Source organism: Archocentrus centrarchus, chromosome 24, assembly GCF_007364275.1.
Source record: "Archocentrus centrarchus isolate MPI-CPG fArcCen1 chromosome 24, fArcCen1, whole genome shotgun sequence".
Taxonomy (NCBI): domain Eukaryota; kingdom Metazoa; phylum Chordata; class Actinopteri; order Cichliformes; family Cichlidae; genus Archocentrus; species Archocentrus centrarchus.
In genome coordinates, this window is record NC_044369.1 from 15,486,021 (window position 1) to 15,508,194 (window position 22,174).

General features: G+C 39.6%; 1 protein-coding gene across 2 annotated transcripts in view; it reads right to left on the minus strand.

Moving 5' to 3' along the window:
* Nucleotides 1-5,423: 5,423 nt before the first annotated feature.
* The window catches only part of fig4a (FIG4 phosphoinositide 5-phosphatase a), a 59,854-nt gene continuing 43,103 nt past the window's right edge, over nucleotides 5,424-22,174 (minus strand). For both annotated transcript variants that reach the window (XM_030721277.1, XM_030721276.1), the window contains exons 22-24: nucleotides 18,467-18,555; nucleotides 14,757-14,831; nucleotides 5,424-6,464 (exon numbers count right to left, since the gene is read on the minus strand). In XM_030721277.1, coding sequence (XP_030577137.1) covers nucleotides 6,287-6,464; nucleotides 14,757-14,831; nucleotides 18,467-18,555 — 342 coding nt within the window. In that variant the 3' untranslated portion in view covers nucleotides 5,424-6,286. The remainder of the gene's footprint in view (nucleotides 6,465-14,756; nucleotides 14,832-18,466; nucleotides 18,556-22,174) is intronic.

The following is a 22,174-nucleotide window of genomic DNA, read 5'->3' on the forward strand; positions in this document are numbered from 1 at the left end:
AGAGACTGTCAAAATAAAACAGGAAGTGACCAAACATGACTTGACAAAACACGGAGAAGCACACAGGAATACAAACACATAAAGACCGAGATGACACCTGAGCAGGGTACAGAGCCAGACAATAACTAAATAGGAAAGGGCAGGGAAACCTGAACTCCAGAACATAGCAAATCACAATAAAGAATTATTTAACAAAGGACAGCACAGCAAACTCAAATGTCCTAGACTGAGAATAACTAAATAGAGGAACACAACAGTAAAGAATCTACACCATAAGCAACCTAAGGAAGAAACTGATGAATATAACACCAAAACTTAAAAGTCCCAAACCCCACAACAGTGGGTCAACCCCAGGATCATGGCAATCCAAATGAATAAAACATTTAAAAAAACAGTGAGACAGAAATTAGACTTCCAGTTGGCAATGTTTTTTACAAAACTGAATCAATGTTTTGAATTTTAGCCAACTGAGATATTCATGCATATATGTCTTACACTTCAACTAAAAAACAAATGACAATAGACAAACAGGAAAACAGGGGAAGATTCATGGCAGCACAGCACAGCAATATGGTAACCAGTTTTGGTTTCCAGGCAACAGCTGTTTGGCCACCTTTTGTCAGTGGACTGGGGGCTGAAGGGGGGTTGTTCTCATTCATAAGCTAAGCAGTCACATGAAGTGCCTAGTGACTCATGTCAAAAACCTAGGCAGATATCCAACAACACATGGGACCAAAAAAAAAAAAAAAAATCTCAAAATAATTTTGGATTATTTTCTCTGCCTACAACCCCCCCCCCCCCCTTCCCCCAAAACAATAATAATAATAATAATTGAAATGCCATGGATATAGGCATCAAACAGCTAAACCTTTGGTCTATTTTGGAATAATTACCAGGAATAGGTTTCTCAAAAAAAAAAATCAGTGGCTACATGCTTTTATTCACCTACCCCCCCAACCCCACCTCCACCCAGTGTGTGCTGAGAGGTTTCAGTGTAATGAGACACCTGCTATTAGGGACATAAAAACACGGGGGGAAAAACAGGGCTTTACATAAAAGGCCTTCAAAACAGCTCCTTTCAGGAAACATGTTAACTGTGGGCAGCCCCCTGCTCCCGGACACTAACAGCCGCACTGTCATTTTAGAGATCACGCTCCTGCTCTCACGTGCTCGTACATACACAAACACATAGGTGCAGTGACTCAATCCTCAGTGTAAGACCCTCACAATCATATTCATTTACATCATGTGAAGGGAGCTGAGGAAAAGAAAGAGAAAAGATGAGGAAAGGTCAATAACAAAGGAAATTTAAATTTAAATGAGTTGTGGTTTAAAAGGCTGATTTCATTTGGGGGGAGAAAAATGGAGGTAGGAGGTGAGGCGGTGATGGAAAATGGAGATAAAACTGTGACAGATGAAAGGAGACGCCGCAGGGATGTAACACCTCAATTTACTCATAAACTTGACCTACTTCTGACAAGGAAAAACAGATACAACCTTTACTCACATCCTCTAACTCAAACAAAATCACACACATGCCAGATAAATATGTCTGACCCACTGTTCTGTACCTGTTTCTCTGAAGGTGTCAGCGTGACCTTCATGTATTGGTAATTACTTGTTGCTAATGGTCCTAATCAGATGAATTGTAAACACTGCATTAAACCATAAGTCAGACTGCTCCTTTTTTTTTTTTTTTTAAAGTGTTCTAACAGTAGGGGGCAAATTTTATATTCTTCTGCTGATAATTAAAGTCTTTGAGCTCACCTACAATCAGAATTGAAGGCAAAGTGCTATGAGAAAACTAAAGGTAAACACCCAGTCCTGTGGGTAAGAAGTCAAGTCAGACCTTTACCATTTTATCTTGTGCTGGAGTGATGAACAGCTCCACAATATTGGTGAGGCTGCTTTTTGTGTCTACAGATAATTCCCACCTTTGTAACAGCTGAAAATGGGGTCAGTTTTAATATAATCCCAATTCCAACAAAGTTGGGTTGCTTTGTCAAAAGTAAACAAAACCTAATGCAATGATTTAACAATCTCACAAGCATATATTTTATTCAAAATAGAACACAGAAAACATGCTACGTGCTAAAATTGAAACATTTGACTATTTCATGAAAAAAATTAGTTTATTTTGAATTTGATGGCGGCAACATGGGAGCAACAAAACGCTGGAAAAATAAATGGTACTAAAAAGAAACAGCTGGAGGAACATTTTGCAGCTAATTAGGTTAACTGGCAACAGGTCAGTGACATGATTGGGCATAAAAAGAGCATCTTAGAGAGGCAGAGTTTCTCAGAAATAAATCTGAGCTAGAATCCTGTCAGACAAGAATGGGACAAAAAGTCCAGCAGCTGCTCTGCTCAGTTCCCAGATGTTTAAGGACTGCTGATGTGTTGGTTCCATCAAATTTAAAAGGAACTTATTTCTTTTTTCTCAAAATTGGTTGAATATCTGATATGTTTTCTGTGTCCGACTATTAATAAAATATAGCTTTGTGAGATTTACAAATCATTGCATTCATTTTTTTTTTAACCATAATTACATTTTGCATTCATTAATGCAAATATCTAATCAGCCAATCACATGGCAGCAGCTCAGTGCATTTAGGCACATGGTCAAGGCAACCTGTTCAAGTTCAAACCATCAAAATCAGAAACCTTTATTGTCATCAAACACAAGTGCTTGATGAAATTGTGACAGCTGCCACTGGTCAGTGTGTTACAAGGAGTAACACACAATGGAGAAGAAAGGTGATTTAAGTGACAATGAACATGTCACAGTTGTTTGTATCAGATAGACTGGTATGAGTTTTTGAGAAACTGCTGATCTACTGGGGTTTTCCCACACAAGAATATCTAGAGTTTATGGAAAATGGTCCAAAAAAGAGGAAATACCCAGTGAGTAGCAGTTCTCTTGGTGAAAATGGCTTGTTGAGGTCAGAGAAGGATGGCCGGACTGCTTCAAGCTGATAGAAAGGCAACAGTAACTCAAATAACCTCTCATTACTTCCACAGTATGATCTCAGTCCAGAAGAAAGCCTTTGAAATGTGGTGGAACAGGAGATTTGAATAATAAATGTGCAGCAACTGTATACTATGCTGTAATGTCAATATGAACCAAACATCTCTGAGGATCTATGAATTCATGCCGTGAAGAATTAAAGCAGCTCTGAAGTCAAAAGGGGGTCCAACCAGGAACTAGAAAGGTGTACCTAATAAAGTGACCAGTGTTGTTATTACACAGCTGAAAAGTCCAGCTCAGTGACTCAAAATAGAGATGATTTATGTTTTAAAAGTTACCCATTGAAAAGTTATTATGGAGAGGGAAATAATCCAAAGAGACCAAAACTCATATCAAGCTTTTTAACACTGTTTAGTTGTGCATTGCACATTTATGCTTCTGGAGCCAGCCTCTAGTTGCCATTAGAGGAATTGCATTGTACATTGGCTTCATTTTTTCCAGGTCTGAAGGTTGCTACTAACAACTCCCCATGGCCCTTTTGTGTAGATATTTGGTCATGTCGAATCTCAAAAAGGCCAAGATAGCGACGGCAAAAATGTCAAACTGTGATGTCCATTTTTTTATACAGTCTATAGTCCAAAGGGCATGTTGGACTTGTGTAATGTGGAAAGTTAAATCCTGCACTGCACGTACACTTAGGATTAACTTACAGTGAAGCAGGAGACATTTAGCTGAAAAACGTCTCAATTGAGAAACATGTTATATTCACAGACTTTTAACAAAGCAACAAACAAGAATTTCATTTTAAAAGCTAAATGGATTCAAATAAGAGCCTTTAAAAAAAAAAAAAAAAAAACATGCCTGCCCAGGATGTGTTCCTTGCTCAAGTGTACTGCTGCACATATAAAGCCTTCACATATCTGTTGGCCTTGAATTACAAGTTTGTAAAACTAAGAAGTTCAGAGAATGTAGAATCTTTATGCACTTTTATGAAGAACACAATGCTCAGCACAAGAAAAGTTCAGTGTATAAGTTTGGCATCAGAAATAACTAACTTCTTAGTAAACTCTGACATTGGAGAATTGCAGGTAAGGACAAAGCATCCTTTACATTCCTCTTGCAGTCACATGAAGGCAACCACCAACAATGTGAAATGAATTGGAAGAGCCACCTGAGTCTGCTGGAAGGTTGGATGTGCCATCATTGGACTGCATCAGAGATAATTGTAGTATGTTGTAATATATGTACTGCAGTATTTAACAAGTCCACAATGGTGCAAGGTTTGACGATATTGAAGATGGATGACACATTTTTACTCTCCTCCTCCTCTTCTGAGTTTTTTTTTAAATATAGCAAAAAGAAAAAAAAAATCTTCTTTAATTCCTTCGATTTCTTTGCCACATCACATGCTGAGACAGCCAGCACCTCCTCCCCCATTCACAGACTCACGAGGCAGTGATGCGGAGACCAGTGGCCAGTCAGTACATTGGCTGAATGTGTATGTGCATTGCTGGGAAATCAGTCTTCATCACATTTGCCATCTTTTGACCCCTGCAGTTAAAGGCTGAGCACTAAAAGAGTGTGAGCAGAGAGAAAACCAAGTGTGACACAGGAAAAAAAAAAGCAAAGGTGGAGAATAATGGGTGAAAAAGGACAGAGAAAGTCAGTAGAGTGGGAACACTCATAAAGGCCACATGAATGGAACAAGATTTGCAGTAGTGTGCAAAACTCTTGAACAACCCATTATTTCTTTAAAGTTTTGGTAGAAAAATGGGAAACAGGTGCAGAGATTTGTTGAAACATGCATGCATATAAGGCAAAAAAGGAGTTTGTACTATTAAACTTTTCCTTAAGAAGAGCTTCTAGCCATTCTTCCACTGAGACCATTTCTGATGAGGCTTCAGTGCACAGTAGATGGAATAACTGAAGGGCCAGATGCCTCTGTCAGGTCCTGTGTCAGGTCTTTGCCGGATTTTTTTTTTACTACTTAAGGACATGACTTTCAGATACTGTTCATATGCTGTAGGTAGTTTTTTTAAGGCCTGACAGTTCTTCTTTTGAAGAAGACACTGGTTCATCCCCTGAGTTAGGTGCCTTTTTGTAAGCTTGAATGATTCACAGGTCAGTATTAAGCTGCTTAACAAACAAAAGAAAAATTCCTGTGAAAATGGTCAGGTACAAGGACTGGACTGAAAAAAAATTAAAAAGCAGCCAGTGTCCGAAGAAATAGTTTGAAATACCTTTAGAAAGCCTGGAGAACTATTGCTCAAGACCACTTTTACACAGTACTGTAGTTTTTACATGTACAAATAGTGAAGAAAGATGTGAAGAAAAGCTCTGACATCCAGTGGAAAAAGTGGGAAAGTAAAAAAACGAGCAGAGATCTGTACTGTAGACAAGAGCACACGAACCTGCCACACTTTGTTTCTGAATAAAATTTTATTGTAGAGCCAGTGTACACAGTAATTACCTGATCTAAGCATTTATGCAAAATAAATTAGTGTGCAAATTTGTAAACTGGTGGTGAGAGCTGAAAAAAAAACAAAAAACAAAACAAATATCAAGCTATACGTTGTAATTTTATACAGTTAGCAACATTTTAATTTAAATTAACCAGTGAGCTCTTCAATACATGAGAAAAAAAAACTTAAATAATTTTAAACATTTTAAAGCTCAAGTGATAAAAATTGTTTAACAAAAGAAACAAAGCACATCTGAGGAGGAGAAATTCCTTAAGATAACTAATAAAAACAAATATCAAGGAGTAGAGGTCCTGACATTATATAGTATGACAACAAACTTAGAATCGTTCCCGGGCTTATACTGTAAATGCCTGAATCTTTTAAACCCCCAAACTCCAGTATGTGATGAAGATTTTGTGTTTAAATTGTCTAAAGCCCAAATTTTGAGAAAGTCCATCCAGAGTAAAACAAGGTATATTTAAGGTGTGTACACAGGTTGGAATAACAAATATAAGACTCAAAATACTTCATTTTTAATTGACTGTTTTACAACAACAACAAAAAAATAAAGGGTATGCTATTAAAAAAAAGAAGAAGATTTTCATATGAAACTCTCTTCAGACATAATTTTGTCCAAATATACGGCATACAAGTTTTTCATGTGCTGTTATCTTTGTTATTGGCAGCCTCTACCATAGAAAAAAAAATACACATAATTTTCTAATACAAGGAAAATTTCTTTTACACTTGTTTAGAGCAACAAAAAACATGATTCTTGAAGATGAAACATCTTTAGCAGCTTATCATACTTGCCATTCATACTGGTAACAGTGAGCCAGTCTGTGCTATCTGTGTCTTACATGTATCTGTTTTTAATGTACTCCCTGTACATCAACATGTCCTCTCTGCATAATGCCCTCACCTGGCCCTGACCGGTCATCACATGGCTCTCAAACACATCCCGGCTATCTCTGTCCACCTGTGGAGGAGAAACTGCGTAGATGCTGTCCTCTGGGAAGCGGGACACTGGCTCTCTAAGAAGAAAAAGGACAATGGGAGAGAAGAGTGTATGAATGGTGGAGCAACATAAATATTAACTTTAGACAAACCACGTGGAGGCGGAAGAACAAGAGGTAGAAACCTGTTTGTTTGAGCCAACAAACCACAGTAAACTGCTGCTGAGAGGTGGAAACAACACGAGGAGGGTGAAGACGAGTGCTTTTACAGCAGTATTACTCATATTTTCCAGAAACTGGACTTTAAAGCATGTCTAACCATCTTCGGGGTAAATTATCAACTGCGTGCTTGTCAAGTCATCTATTCAGTTAGGCACTGCAGCAGCAGCTGAGGCTCGGGTGAGAGGCTGTTTAGACACATGGCTGCATTTCAAATGGCACCTGCCTCATGATGGTTTTCAAAACCGCAGCAGAGGCGCTCGAAAGCCTTGAGATAAATTATGAACTCAAGTCATCATTGTGGAGGCCGTCTGTAGCCATAGAGGGAATGTTTTTTTGTTTTGTTTTGTTTTTCCCCAAGGCCGCTGTGTAAGAGTCCTTGATATACAGAATAGTCAGTAGTCCTGGAGGTAAAAATGATCTTGAGGCCAAGTTTAATAAACAAATCACAAATTTTGTTTATGAAATTTGGACTAGACACTACTCCTTAAAATGTTGTGCTCCTGTTTGAAAAGAAGATGACATCTAAGACAATCCCAATTAAATTGATGATAAAGTGATTGCAAAATGTTGAAAATAACTCATGTCTGAAGTATTCATTCATCATAAATCATATATGCTTTTTTTTAATGTATGAGAAACCACAATCCATCGCTATTCACAGGTTATTGCCCAACACATAACACATGCAAATATCCTGTTGATGTTGACACTGCCATCCTGTGTAAAAATGTAAATATGATTAGTTTGGGGCATTTTTTAAATTAGAAGAATTAAATGATGTCCTGCTGTTAAAGTGAAAATTAAATAGTATTTCCTCATAACCAGTTTTTGTCTGACCATTTTTTTTAACATTTGTTTCCATGCCTGTTTCCAGGTTTCCATGCCTGCATGATCCCAAGAGCTATTCTGTCAGCAGCAGTCTGCCCCTGGTAGGGTCTCTAGGATCACAAAAAATCAATCAATCAATCAATCAAAATACCTTGCTACTCTGCCCAAGATAGGGTTACCGAGGCCCCATCCTGGAGCCAGGCCTGATGTTGGTTGTTTGCAGGAGAACACCTGGTGGCTGGGACTTAGCTCAAGGGACCTGGATGGGCATAGCCCAAAAGCACTACATGGGCCCGCCCACTTGTGGGACCACCACTTGCAGGAGGAGGCGTAGAGGTCCAGTGCTCTGTGCATTATGTGGTGGCTGGGGCGGAAGGCCTGGTGGTCCAATCCGCAGGCTGACAATTCTGACTATAGAACCTGAGAGGTGGAACATCATCTCTCTGGTGACAAATTAACCTGAGGCTGAGAAATACCAGCTAGATATAGTCAGGCTCGCCTCAACAGACAGCCTGGGCTCTGGAACCAGTCTTCTGGAGAGGGGCTGGACTCAGTCCCACTCTAGTGTCACCCTCAGTGAGAAACACCAGGCATGGGTGGGTATACTTGTATCTTCTCAGCTTGGTTTTCCCTGCTGGACGAGAGGGTTGCTTCCCTGTGCCTTTGATTAAGAGAACGGGTCTGACTTGAAGGTGCACCTGCTGGGAACTCCATTATCTTACTGGGGGATTTCAATGCTCCCATGGGCAATGACAGTGTGACCTGGAAGGGTATGACTGGAAGGAACAACCTGCCCAATCTGAACCCGAGCCATGTTTTGTTGTTGGTCTTCTGTACTAACGTCTGTCCATAACAAACACCATGTTCGAGCATAACCTTTCCCTAAGTGTCTTGGATACTTCAGTAAAGAGAGGAGCAGACTCGTCAACTGATAACCACTTGGTGGTGTGTTGGATCAGGTGCCGGGGGAGGATGTTGGACAGGCCTGGTATAGGTAAATCTGTAATGAGGGTGCACTGGGAATGTCTATTGAGGTGATCTAAAAATTCCCACCTCTGGCAGAACTTTGACAGCATTCCAAGGGTGGCTGGGGATATTTAAATCTGAGTGGACCACATTCTACACCTCCACTGCCGAAGCAACTGTATGGTGCTACGGGCATATTGTGGTGGGAACCCTCTGGCCAGATGATGGATGTTGGAGGTGTGGGAAGCCGTCAAGCTGAAGAAGTACTATTGAGCTTGCTTGGCTTTTGGGACTTTGGAGTTGGCTGGTAGGTACCGACAGACTAAGCGGAATGCAGCTCTGGCAGCAGCTGAAGCAAAATCTTGCGTGTGGGAGGAGTTTGGTGAAACCATGGAGTGAGACTACCATTCGGCCTCAAGAAAATTCTAGGAATTCATCAGGCAACTCAGAAAGAGGAAGCAGCTTTCTGTTCACACTCTATACAGTGGAGATGAAGAGCTGCTGACCTCAACTGAGGATATAGTCAAGTGGGTGAAAAAAATATTTCGAGGATCTCATCAATCCCACAGACACGCATTCTGTAGTGGAAGCAAGACGAGGGCAATTACTTGTCCATCACCATGGCTGAGGTCACCAAAATAGACAAAGAGCTCTCCAGTTGGCCAGGCTCTTGGGGTAGATGAGATTTACCCAGAGTTCCTTAAGCCTCTGGATGTTGTAGGGTTGTCCTGGTTGACAGGGACAGGAATGGAATGGCAGAAGAGGGCAGTGGTCCCCCTTTTCAAGAAGGGAGAAGTGGGAGGTGTGCTCCATTTTAAGAGGAATCCCATTCCTCAGGCTCCACTGGAAAGTTTGCCTGGGTGAGGAGAGTCCTTCCGTTAGTCGAATCTTAGTTCCAGGAGGAACAATTTGGTTTTTGTCCCTGTCATCAAATACTGGACCAGCTTTTTATCCTCTGAAGGCTGTGCAAGGTTGCATGGGTGTTTGCCCAACCCGTGTAGACATTTGTGGACCTAGAGAAGGTAACTGCACCTCTTGGGGCATCCTGTGTGTGTGTGTGTGTGTGTGTGTGTGTGTGTGTGTGTGTGTGTGTGTGTGTGTGTGTGTGTGTGTGTGTGTCTTAAATTTGCACCCCCCCCCCTTTTTTTTTAAATATTCTATTTTTTTTTTTTGTAAAAAAAAAAAATGTTCTAAAAGTTTTCCTCTGACCCCCTCCTCCTTTTTTTAAACATTTAATGGCCCTAATAATCAAAGATGTACAACAGGAATGACTACTCAGCCAACAGGTTTTCAGTTGTCCATGTCTACAGGGGAGTATAATCAAAGCATAAGGTCAAGATCTTCCAATACTGAAGACAGAAATTCAACAATCTGTTCTTGAGTGACACTAGGCCTTAGTGAGGAAGAAAGAGTCCCATTTAATGTGAAGAAACCTCAGACAACCAGATTCATGGTGGGCAGCCATCGGCCCAGACCAGCTGGGGTGAGAGGAGAGCAGAGAAAGAAAAGAGGGGCATTAATCTCTACACCTCACTGATGTTTCTCAACAGGAATGGGCCACACTATTCATTTCTTTTCCATTTTTATCTCTGTCACTTGAGTCATCTTTGGCTGTGCCTGATGGATCAATGGAGGAACATAGAGGGAGGTGACAAACTAAAAGGTTCCTAACAGTGACAACACGTTTGGGGTGCCGTAACATCTTAGAATAGCACTGTTGCACAACAACAGACACACCTGTAGCACCCTGTGGACCTGACACGAGGATGACAACAATGGTTGCACGGACTACTGATAGGCCAGAGAGATGAAGGGTGAGGAAAAAGGCAGAGCGAAAAAGACAACAAGGATGACAAGGTTTGACTCCCTGCTGAAAGAGATTTCCCCTAAAAGAAAATGTTGATACTTCTGCCACCTTTGTGAGACAAAATACACGTGTTCTATAAGAAATTGTGTGTATAAGAAACTATCACATTTAAATATTTTACACTAAAAAGACCATAGTTCGCACACTGAAGCGTGAAAATACAGATTTCTTTAAAGGTCCTCCAAGTTTTGCTGTAAGTTTAATTTAAAAGGAACTATTTTTAACATAGGTGTATGTATAATCACTTTTCATTCACATTGACAGCATGGCACAACAGGTCCACAAAAGTTGAGCCTGTTGTTACATTACCATCTTAAATCCATTGACTTTTACTGAAATGTCTATAATAATTTAGTGAATAGGGTTAGCATAGATGCTTGCATCTACAGCCTATGGTACAGTCAGAGTTCCTGGAATTGCTGCAGACTCTTAGTCTTTCTTCTACACCCATCTATTAAACTGAAATTATAACTTCTTGCTAGGATTAATAGATTTTCTAATATACACTCACTGGACACTATTTTAAGTACAACTTGCCAGTGCAGGGATGGACCCTCGTTTGCCTCCAGGACTGTGCTAATTCTTCATGGCATAGATTCAACAAAGTGCTGGAAACACTCCTCAGAGAGTTTGGTCCATATTGACATGATAGTGACACACAGTTACTTCAGTTTTATCGGCTGCACACACGATGTGAATCTCCTGTTCCAACACGTCCCAAAGGTGCTCTATTTGATTGAGATGAGGTGACTGTGGAGGATATTTGAGTGCAGTGAAACCAGTTTGAAGTGATTTAAGGGAAATATCCCTATCACCATTACAACACCAGCAGCAGCCTGAACTGTTGATACAAGGCAGAATGGGTCCATGCTTTCACGTTCTTAACTCCAAATTCTGACATCTGAATGTGGTAGCAGAAATCGAGATTCATCAGACTGGGCAACATTTTTACAATCTCCTGCTGCCAAATTTTGGAGAACTCTTAAAACCCAGAACACATACAAGAATGTGTAGTGAAAAAATAACTTTGTACTTCAATGTCTGAAGATGGTTTCCCAGGAGGAGTTCAGCTTTTTTCATATCTTCTCCTGGACTGGAGGGTTTAGCTCCATTATACCGTACTGAGACTCAGTCTACTGAATGCATCTAATAAATGCACTTTCTTTCACCTCTTTTATCCTAATACCAATTCCCTATCTCTCCTCTTTCTAATTTACTATCCCCTCCCGTATCTTTGTTAACCTGAATAAGTTCTTCTGTAAGTGACCTTTTTCTTTTCTCTTTAATTCCACATGACCTTCAAACTTTCTTCCCCCGAATAGCAAACAATCTGGTTTTCTAGGAAATTACTAGCAATGATAATGAGTCACATTCATGATCTTCCTCACCTCCCCCACCCATGCATTCACACAATAATGCGTAGCACAAGACAAAGAAAACTCGTTTGTGAAATTTGTATCCTACTTCTGCAGTTTTTCGCTTCATTCCATCCATCTGGCTATCAAAATGTATTTTTATAGCAAAAGAATACAACCACTACTTCTGGTTCAGGTTACAGATTCATAACACTGCAACATGAAGACACTATTATAAGGAAACTTGCGCAATGCTATAGTAGCAATGCACAAAGAGGAGGCCACATTTGACTGCTATGACTGGCATAAGTGGATCTAGTTTTAACTAGTTCAGGGGTCGGCAACCCATAATCCGGAAAGAGCCATTTAAACCCCGTTTACACGGAAAAGCCGCAAATACTAGCGGAAGCCGGTAGCCGCTACCGGTTACCGCGAGTGACACATATATTGAGAAACTAAAATAAATAAATAAAATGATTTTATTTTAATATTTCAAGATCACACTAATGTTCCAATTTAAAACTACAACAAAAACCGGACTGAGAAAAATAAAATGCACTTCAACTGGATACTTTACTTCCGCGAGCCGCACAGAGCCCCAGATTAAGCCTGGATGAGCCGCATGCGGCTCCGGAGCCGCAGGTTGCCGACCCCTGAACTAGGTTATTATTTGACAAATTAAATTTAATGGAGTGCATCTTTATTAAATTAACTCATCAAATCTTTTGGATATCTTCTTCTGGCTACTCCCTTTAAGGATCTGCCTCCCTTTTACCCAATCCCCAGCATCCTCTTCTGTTACACCAACCCTTTGCATGTCTTTCAGTCCATCCATAAACTGCAGGTATTTAAAACTCATCTATCTTCACTACCTCTACTCCTCGCAACTTCACCTTTCCACCCGTCTCCCTCTCATTCACACACATGCATTCTGTCTTTTTCTACTGACTTTTATTCCTCTTCCCTCCAGTGAATACCTCCACCTCTTCCACCTGCTCCCTACTCTCACCACAGATCATATCATCTGCAAACATCATAGTCCACAGAGACTCCATTCTGACCTCATCTGTCAACAAGAAGAGTCAATCCCAGACAAAAGTCCACCCTTGTGAAGACTCCTCTCTTGTCCTTCATCACATACTTCCTCATACATTACCACAGCTCCTCTCTTGGTATCCTATAATATGTTTTCTCTCCACAAAGACATATTGCAACTTCTTCTGACCTTCACTGTACTTCTCCATCAATTTTAAAGCAAACACTGCATCTATCAGGACAGTGAAGGACTTTGTCACATGGTGCAAGTGGAACCATCTAGAGCTCAACGTGACAAAGACAAAGGAACTGGTGGTGGACTTGAGGAAAGACAAGGCACCGGTGGCCCCTATGTCCATCGGAGGGGTCAGTGTGGACACCGTTGAGGACTACAAATATCTGGGAGTACACATTGACAACAAACTGGACTGGGCTAAGAACACTGATGCCCTGTACAGGAAGGGCCAAAGTCGCCTCTATTTTCTGAGACGCCTGAGGTCCTTCAACATCTGCCGGACTATGCTCAGGATCTTCTATGAGTCTGTGGTGGCGAGTGCCATCCTCTATGCTGTTGCATGCTGGGGCAGCAGACTGAGGGCGGCAGACGCCAACAGACTCAATAAACTGATCCACAAAGCCAGTGATGTGGTGGGAGTGGAGCTGGATTCGCTTATGGCAGTGTCGGAGAGGAGGATGCTGTCTAAGCTGCAGGCCATTATGAACAATGGCTCCCACCCACTCTACAACACAGTGATGGGAAACAGGAGCACATTCAGTGCAAGACTCATCCCACCAAAATGCACCACAGAGCGCCACAGGAGGTCATTTCTACCTGTGGCCATCAGACTCTATAACTCCTCCCTTAATAGGTGACATTGTGGTTCATCAGTGTCATTCATTTATCAGTATTCAATTGTACATAAAATTGTTTAAATTTCCATATACATTGTACATACACTATATACATTGTACATTGTACATACACTTATACATTGTACAAAAAAGGACTGTGCATATATATATAATGACACCTATTTAAAAATTTTTGCACTCACAATTTTCATATGTGTATAGATTTAGATGTGTATATAGTCAAAATATCTCTTTAGTCTTTATACTTTTATGCCTTTAGTGTATGTTATTGTGTTTTAGGTTTACTCGTTTAAATGAAACGGTTGCAGCTGTAACAGTAGTAATTTCCCTTTGGGATCAATAAAGTATTCTGACTGACTGACTGACTATATGTAAAATTTTAAATACAAAAAATTAATCTTGTGGAGTAAAAAAGTGCAACATTTCCCTGTGAGATGCCAGACGTGTCAAATAGGAAACATAAATACATGAAGAAGAATCTTTAAATAACTACTTCAATATATTAGGAAATGCCCAAATTTGCTTTGGAGAGTTCAGCTCAATACCTGAGAGAACAGCCAGCAGGCAGTTAGCATGGACTCTGCCTGCCAGCATCTCTAATAATCACAAATTAACAAGTCTGTTTAATCCAGTTTGTTTAATCCATAAAAAATGGTTAAAAAGATAAATTGGTCATTTTTAGAATAGGAGTTTTTGTGCTGAATTAATACTGGAGTACATGTAGAGGAGGAATTTGTTTCTGAACTGCTGTGTGTGTGTGTGTGTGTGTGTGTGTGTGTGTACTTCTCTGCCTTACAGTTTAAAAGAAAGCCAGCATGACTAAACATCTTGTGCATTTCCATGGCTGCACATTGCCATCACACGTGTGGTTAAACTTTGAATCTGACTGAGGGGAAAAAAAATAAAATAAAAAAATAACCACCTTCTATGGTAAAGAGTGGACTGACTGGGAAATAACGTTGATGCAAAGACGTGAAGAATTATTACTTACAGCACATGACAATTAAACAGTGCACAACTAGAAGCCTCACTGGAGACCACTTAGTAGTGCAATCTTTGTCCCAAGGCTAGTGGAAATGTTGAGTGCTTTATAAAAGGGTCAATTTACAACCACGAACCAAGATTACAATGCCTTACATTACACGTGAGCGAGGTTTATTGAGTTTGAGTACATGTGGCTTTTTTTTTTTTTTTTCCTATTAATTTGTTGTATGTTTTACTCACAGACAGATGATGTTTGCCGGGTTTATGTGTTCACTTCTCTCCACTCTGTGCTGGCTCTCGCCCAAGTGAGCAAACCTGCAGGGAAAAAAGAAAACATAATACAGATAATGAATAATATTTCGCCAAAATAAGCCAGGAGTGTAGGTTTGTATCTCTTCCACATGCTTCTTACCTCTTCATCATGAGTAGAACGATTCAAATAACCTAATTTGTAATAGGGTCGTTATGGCTGTGCAGAACCCTTTCAATTTAAGGCTTCATATTGTCTTCTGTGTTCAACATGTCTGTTGAGATCGCTAATATTTAGATCACATCATCATCAAATCACAAATTTCCCTGTAGGTCATTTTTCTCTCACAAAGACTCAATAATATGCAACCGCTGAGAGTCCCCCTCTGGCTGTTGCTTATGATTTTTAATATTAATGCACTGATTAGCAGAGCTCTGGCTGCAGCTACCATCTTTGGAGCAGTTTCAACTTCCAGCTTCAATAATGAATGCAATTTCTTTCTCATTATGTGCCACTATAGTAGAAGGATATGAACAACATTCTTCACCACAATTTGGATTTTTTTTTAAAGGTTTATTCCCCTGCTTCAATCACCCAATATAACTGTGACTGCCATCGAAGTGAGATGAGATAGAATGCAGACCTAAGTCACAGAAGATGTTAGCAAAACAAATCATTTAGTAATTAAAAAAAAAAAAAACATCTTTCATTATTTACACCACCTTACTGCATTCATTTACAGAAAAAAAAGGGGGGGCAGGTCAGGACATGTGAATCTTGCATTGGTTTATCTTTAAAAGCCACTTTTAGATATTTTATTTATTGTTACATTTGCACAAATCCATGAGCAAAGCTACATTTAAATGTAATATATTTATTTAAAATGTATGCAGTCATCAATTTTGGCATGTCTGCTCATATCAGTCTTTCAGTTCATTTCATCTGGTGATATTTTTCTCTTCATTGAGCACAAGGATACACTCACAACATGAGAGTCGTTCCTGATGTTTAAGATGCAAATGTCCGATGTTTGCACGTCAGTCTGATCTGTTGAAGCTGTTTTTTTGTTTTCGTTTCTGTCATGTATAACGCATTTCATTTCTCTACCAAAGTGCTGAAAGCGAAACTCTGCACTGTCACCGTCTTTTGTTTACATAGGGCTGTGTGACGCTTCCAGTCATGAGGCACCTCTCATTTCTTGTTAATTTTTAAAGTGGTCTTGAGCAGTAGTTCTCCAGGGTTTCTGAAGGTCTTTCCCAAAGACAGCAGAAGGAGAAGAAAGAAAGGAAAGATGGTAATGTATCTTAAAGGGTAAGGACTGTTCAGCAAATATTTTTGATAAACTGGAAGAAATTTAAAGTTTCAATCTGAGCTCATGTGGGCTCCACTAATTTGTGCAAAACCTCATCTGACAACATGATTAGACAATGTTCCAAAAATCTTCTTCTTGTCTTTCTCAGTTTCAAAATGTGGATTCCTATTTTTTCAATGGGTTTCAGGTCATTTGTCTGTGAAGCACCAGCTCTCATTGGTGTTTTATGCTCTTCAAGTAGTTCTTGCAATGCTTTGAAGTATGTTTGAGGTCTACAATCACATTGTCTTTTCTAAATTATAAAGTACCCTCAATCTATGAACAGCAAAGGTTCCTTCAAAGAAAAAAAAAAACAAACACCTACCATCTAACTAAAGTTCTACACCAGTTATTCTCTGTGGGTTTAGGACAGCAGTGTGAGAGAAAAGGCTATTAAAGCTTAATCAAATGCTCATTCTGTATGAAACATGCTGTATGCTTACTAAGAACAGACAGTTATGTTCAGATTCAAAGCCTGGTGATGGCTATTCACTGTGTCCTAATCAGCGTTGGCAGCAAACAGGGAGAAAGAACAAAATGAAATAGGATATAAAGAAAAGAGAGGGAAGGGAAAAGTGAAGAAAGAGTAGTGAGGTCAGAGGCGTGATAAACACAGCAGGGTTGATGTCTGTTTTCAGGATGACCTATATCACCCTGAGGGAGTGACTGCCTGTTCTGCCCCTCTGTCTTGAACACTGTATGAATTGTCAATAACAATAAAATGAAAGAATTTATTTTCTTTTTTTTTTCCATCAGAAAATAAGGCTGGAGCTTTTTCATTTACGGGCATTTGCTTCAATGTGACACAATAAATCTGCTAGATATACAATACAAAGCGAACTGTAGAACAGACCATAAATCTATTCATCGGGTTGTGTCAGGTTGACTGATAATATTCAGTGGCCCCTTCAGGATAAACTGTACTTCAAAAGATCTTATTATCTTCATTGAGCGGTATCTGAAGATGAAAATATCAGATGGTTCAATATTTTTGACATATGTTCTGAAGAAGCAAAGAAGTTCTCATTACGCTCAACTGTGCTTCTGATGTTGATGCTAAAATAGTAAATTAGGTAAAGGTAAAGATTTTTACTTTAACATGTTAGCAACATAAGGTCAACTTATGGCTAGAATAAAAATAGGGCAGCAACCTCCTTGTGACCAGGAAAAATTGGTGGTTGCCCGGTAACAGCACTGAATTTTTTTAATGCAATTGGCCACTGACTGTGGTAGCGACAATCAGAGGTTGAGGGTGCTGCACACTTATTTTCAGTTGAGGTGACTGCACACATCACCTGTGTGACTTGTTCCAACTTGGACTGACTGTAATCACTCTCATTAGCAAAGGTTTGCAAATAATTATGCATTTTATAAAAGCAGACAGACTGCCAACACACTGCAGTCAGTCTGAGCCAGTCTGCGCTGATGAGGGCTACTGGTTTGGGCATGTCTCTTTGCCATAGGCGATTTGACTCAACTGGTTGCCAACTGATTATAGTCCTATATAAAAGCAAGGTTGCCAAGCACCTATGTCATTTTGCAGTTAAATCACCGTCCTGCAAAAATTATTTGTGGATGAATTTCTGTTCAAATCCGTGGGGCCCTAGTTGGACCCTGAATATAAGCAGTTAATGTGAACTTCTGTGTATGTACACTTCAACAGATTGGCAACACATTACAACAGATTGGCGATTTTCACCAGTTAGATTGCATATACTGTAACTTGACCCCATTTGACTGCAAACTGAAAGAAGACTGACTCTGTCTTATTGCCGTTTTATTGCCTTCAAAGCACCAAAACTGCTTTGAAGACAGCGACTGACTGTGAGACGTCAATGACACTGCGAGTTTACTGCACCCGGTTGCAAGACTGAGTGTTTTGGAGAGTTAGAGAGGAAAAGGCTGAGATGGTTTGGACATGTGCAAAGGAGGGACAGTGGATATATTGGACAATGGATGTATATGTGAAAAATGAAGATGCTAAGATAAAGTGAGATGGACGCAGATGACCCTGTTGTGACCCCTAAAGGGAACAGCTGAAAGAAGGAGGAGGTTAGGTTTAGGCATCAAATACTACTTGGTATAGCAAAAGATGCTTGACTGGGAAAAATGATAATTACCAGTTTGTTTTAAAGTTACGCCAATGGGTTTTTGAAGAATGGCTGGACATCTCAAAGTTACTAGTAAAATTTCTCAGACCGTGTGAGTTTAAACTCAAGATTAGTATCTTTATCAAAATATAATTTATGGCTGCGCTGATATGATGGGTTTATATTGGCTCCCAAATGTATGTTAGTAGATGTTGTTATATTTCTCATTCCTTATATGTTATTAGTAGCTCAGATTTACCTTTGGTAAATGAATAGGTCGTCCTCAGAAGGAAACTCAGCCAGATTGAGTCCATAAGGCTCTTTTGACATGTGCTGCTGATGGACCTCCTGAAGAGATAAGAGACACAAAAAACATACACATGCATGTGAACAAGACAGAAAACTCAACTTGAACTTATAAAATCATATAGACAAGGTCATCGGGTTCAGCTGCTTCTCCTCAGCTGATTCAGTAATTAGAATGGCGAAAGGAGGTTAATCTTAGCAACTTCAAAAGTAATTTGATTGTTGGTGTCTGGTAACGCGCTTTCATGTTCTTTCATGCTTAGGGACATGCCCTCCTGGGGATCTGTCACATAGTGTTCAGAGTCTGTTGAGATATAATAATCATAATAAACAGAAGAGCATAATAAAAAGGTCAAACTGGTTCAAGCTGACAGATCAGGGCAGATTTCATCTGAGAGGCAACAGGGCATCAAGTTTGCAATGTAACACTGAAATTAAATAAATAAATAAAATGTTTAAAAACTAAACAGCAACTGAAAACAGTATCCTTAATTCAGAGAGAAGAGTAAGTCTGAAAATATAGTTATGAACGCATCATCAATTTTTGTAGGGTCTTTTCTTTACAATATAAAACCCCTTTAGATGACTATTGTTGTGAAGCGGTGCTATATAAATACAACTAAACTGTAACCAAGCACCCCCAATCTTGTGGCTATGCTCAAGTTAATTAATTTTATTAAAGAACCTGAAAATTGCCTCCCACACAATCCTAACGGTAGATGCAGCAGAATTGTGCGACACGTTTTAATCTTGATAAATAAATGATTAAAACCTGGAAAACACAACAAGGTAGTTTATCATATCGTCTAAAATCCTTCCTGTTTTCAAAATTTGAATATCTGTCTGCAGTCATATAACAGTTGCAGTTCAGATTAACTTATCAATATTTTTAATGAGATTTAACATATGTTTGCATCACCCTCCTGATTATTCAAAATGTCCTCAGGGGAAAAAAAAAAAAAGAAAAAAGTATTTTGTTGGCAAATTCTGATTTGTCGGGGTGAATTTAACATTTGATTCTACCTATAGTCTCAATAGAAAAGATAAAGACCTGTTATGTAACAGCATATACAAGACTGGCATGAAAAGAGTCAGCTATGCCACTGTTCTCTCTTTTCCGGCATTGCAGTAATATGCTCAACATAAAGCTTTCAATTTTCTGAGTAACTGTATTGATCCGAGCTGCAGGGAGGGGAGAATTACCCAGGGTGTAACCAGGACCATGTCCAGGAAACAGCAGCTGTGAACACACACAAGATCACAATAATACACAGAGCCCTGTTCAAAGATTACAAAGGGATTCGTAAACACCGACTGCAGCATACACACCTTCATGCAGTGCACAGAGCGTGGCGTGCAAGCACATATCTGCTTGAACAGCAACACACATTGTAAATCCATCAAGCACATGCACGCTCATATCGAGGTGGAATACTAAATGAGCATGTGTAATTACATGGTAAACGTAATAATGATCTGATGTTTAAATATTTCAACAGTTGTGTCTTGTGCTGGCACCCTGGCAATCCATTCTCAGGGACAGGCTCGCAGGCAGCAACACGAGATGCATGAGAGTGACTGTGTGCACCCAACACGTGAGCAAGCTGTCCAGCCCAAAATATTCATGACCAGCTCATTGCTCATTGCCACGAGAAGACAGGCAGAAAACCCAGGGAAAATACATCATAAATCAGGAGGATAAATAGATGGAGAAAGAGGGAGTGCTTTTGCTTTCAACTCTGAAGACCAAATAGCCTTCAAGATATTTCTCTTGTGCATTCCCTCTGCAAAGCTAAATCACACAAAGGTGTTTTTTTGTTTGTTTTGGTTTTTTGGTAAAATAGTATTGTGAATTCAGTGCTTCAAATTTTCTCTATGTATCAAAAACTATTTCTGGTACCCCCAACATGCATCTATATCATGAGTGGTACAGATATTTCTATTGCATATGCCAGGATGATTAACCAAAACAAGAGCACAAAGGTTGGCTCTTTTGGATTTGTGTGTGTGTGTGTGTGTGTGTGTGTGTGTGTGTGTGTGTGTGTGTGTGTGTGTGTGTGTGTGTGTGTGTGTGTGTGTGTGTAAAAGTGTAAGTGAAGTAAGTAAGTGCCATTATAGATGGTCAATGAACAAGTGTGTGAAGTTTAATTATGGATCTATGGTGTTAATTTGAACATTCTAGGTGAGATTGTTCTGGAGTTATGGCTTTCACAAGATTTTCAAAAAATTTGACCTCTAACCTTTACCTTTAGGTCACAGCTGCCCAGATTCGGGATTTTTAGTACATGCATGTATGGTGTAAATTTGAACACTGTTCTCGAGTTATGGCCAACGTTAAATTTTTTTGTGGAGCAGACTCTGCCAGTATTGGCGACATCTCCGATGCCAAGGCTATGACAATACCTCGACTTTTTCTTTGAAACAGCCAAACTAAAAATGCTGTCTTCTCCTAACAATAATGAGGTAAGCAATGAGACCTTGCAGACAACTGAGACTTTTTACAAAAGCAGTCTAACGTGCCAAGACCTTTACTGAATTATAAATCAGTAGTAAGCCCAGACTGAGGGTTACGTGAAAAATTCTACTATCAACAATTAATCTCTGACACCTCTAGCTAACATGAAAATGAAGAGACATCTTTATCACCATAGCAAAACAAAAAAAAAGTCTCTTCAGGAACACCACGCTGTTAATTCAACAGCCACCAAAGCACTCGAGATTGTGACTTCAATCAGTCATCTTTAAAAATTAGGACAGAGGACTAAAATGCATACAGTCAACACACTCCTGCTGATCTCATGATGACTGTAAACAGTGACTGTAACAAAGCCACTATAATGACTATGAAACCAACAGTCACCGGTGGCTCCTTTATGCATGATAAAAGTGATTTCTTATAAACAGAGATTCTAAGAGGATGTAGTGATCTGGTTCATCCGTCCTGTTGGCACACTGACCTACTCTACCTGTGCTGATTAATGTGCTTGGTCTCACTGTGGTTATAGAGAATCTGGGTCAATGGGGGATGAAAACGTGCAACCAGTCCCCTTGGGGCATGAAACAGATACCAATATAGACAAGTTTGCTACACACACACTATGCACACTTTACTGCATATGATGAAGTATATACAGACACGTGTCCTTTCAGAAAGTAGCAAAAAACAGTTTTCTGTTCATCAGAATCACACTGAGAAAATATTCAATGAAAATATTTGTATCTGCAAGCCTCACTCACTCCCAAGTTCTACTGCTGCATGGAAAGAAGATGCAGCACCTTTCCACAATGAGATCCAAAGATGCAACTATTATAGCAAGAGATAATTTACAGATCAATTGATCCCTTAAAATCCTTCGCATTAATGCTACAGTCACACTAGGGTAAACAATGGTTGGAGACAGTGGCACAAGCACAATTATTGTGTCCAATGAACTTCCATTCTCACTGTCTTTGAAATGGTTGCTTCAATGACGGTGACCAGGACTGTGACCACTCGCAATAAAAATTGATATTAAACAGAAATTCACATTAACTACTTCAATTCATAGTCCAGTCAGAACCTCGTGGATCTGAAAAAGAAATTCATCCACAAATAGGGATGTAGTTGCATTATATACAGGAACATAACTAGAAATCAACCTGTTGGCAACCAGTTGAGTTG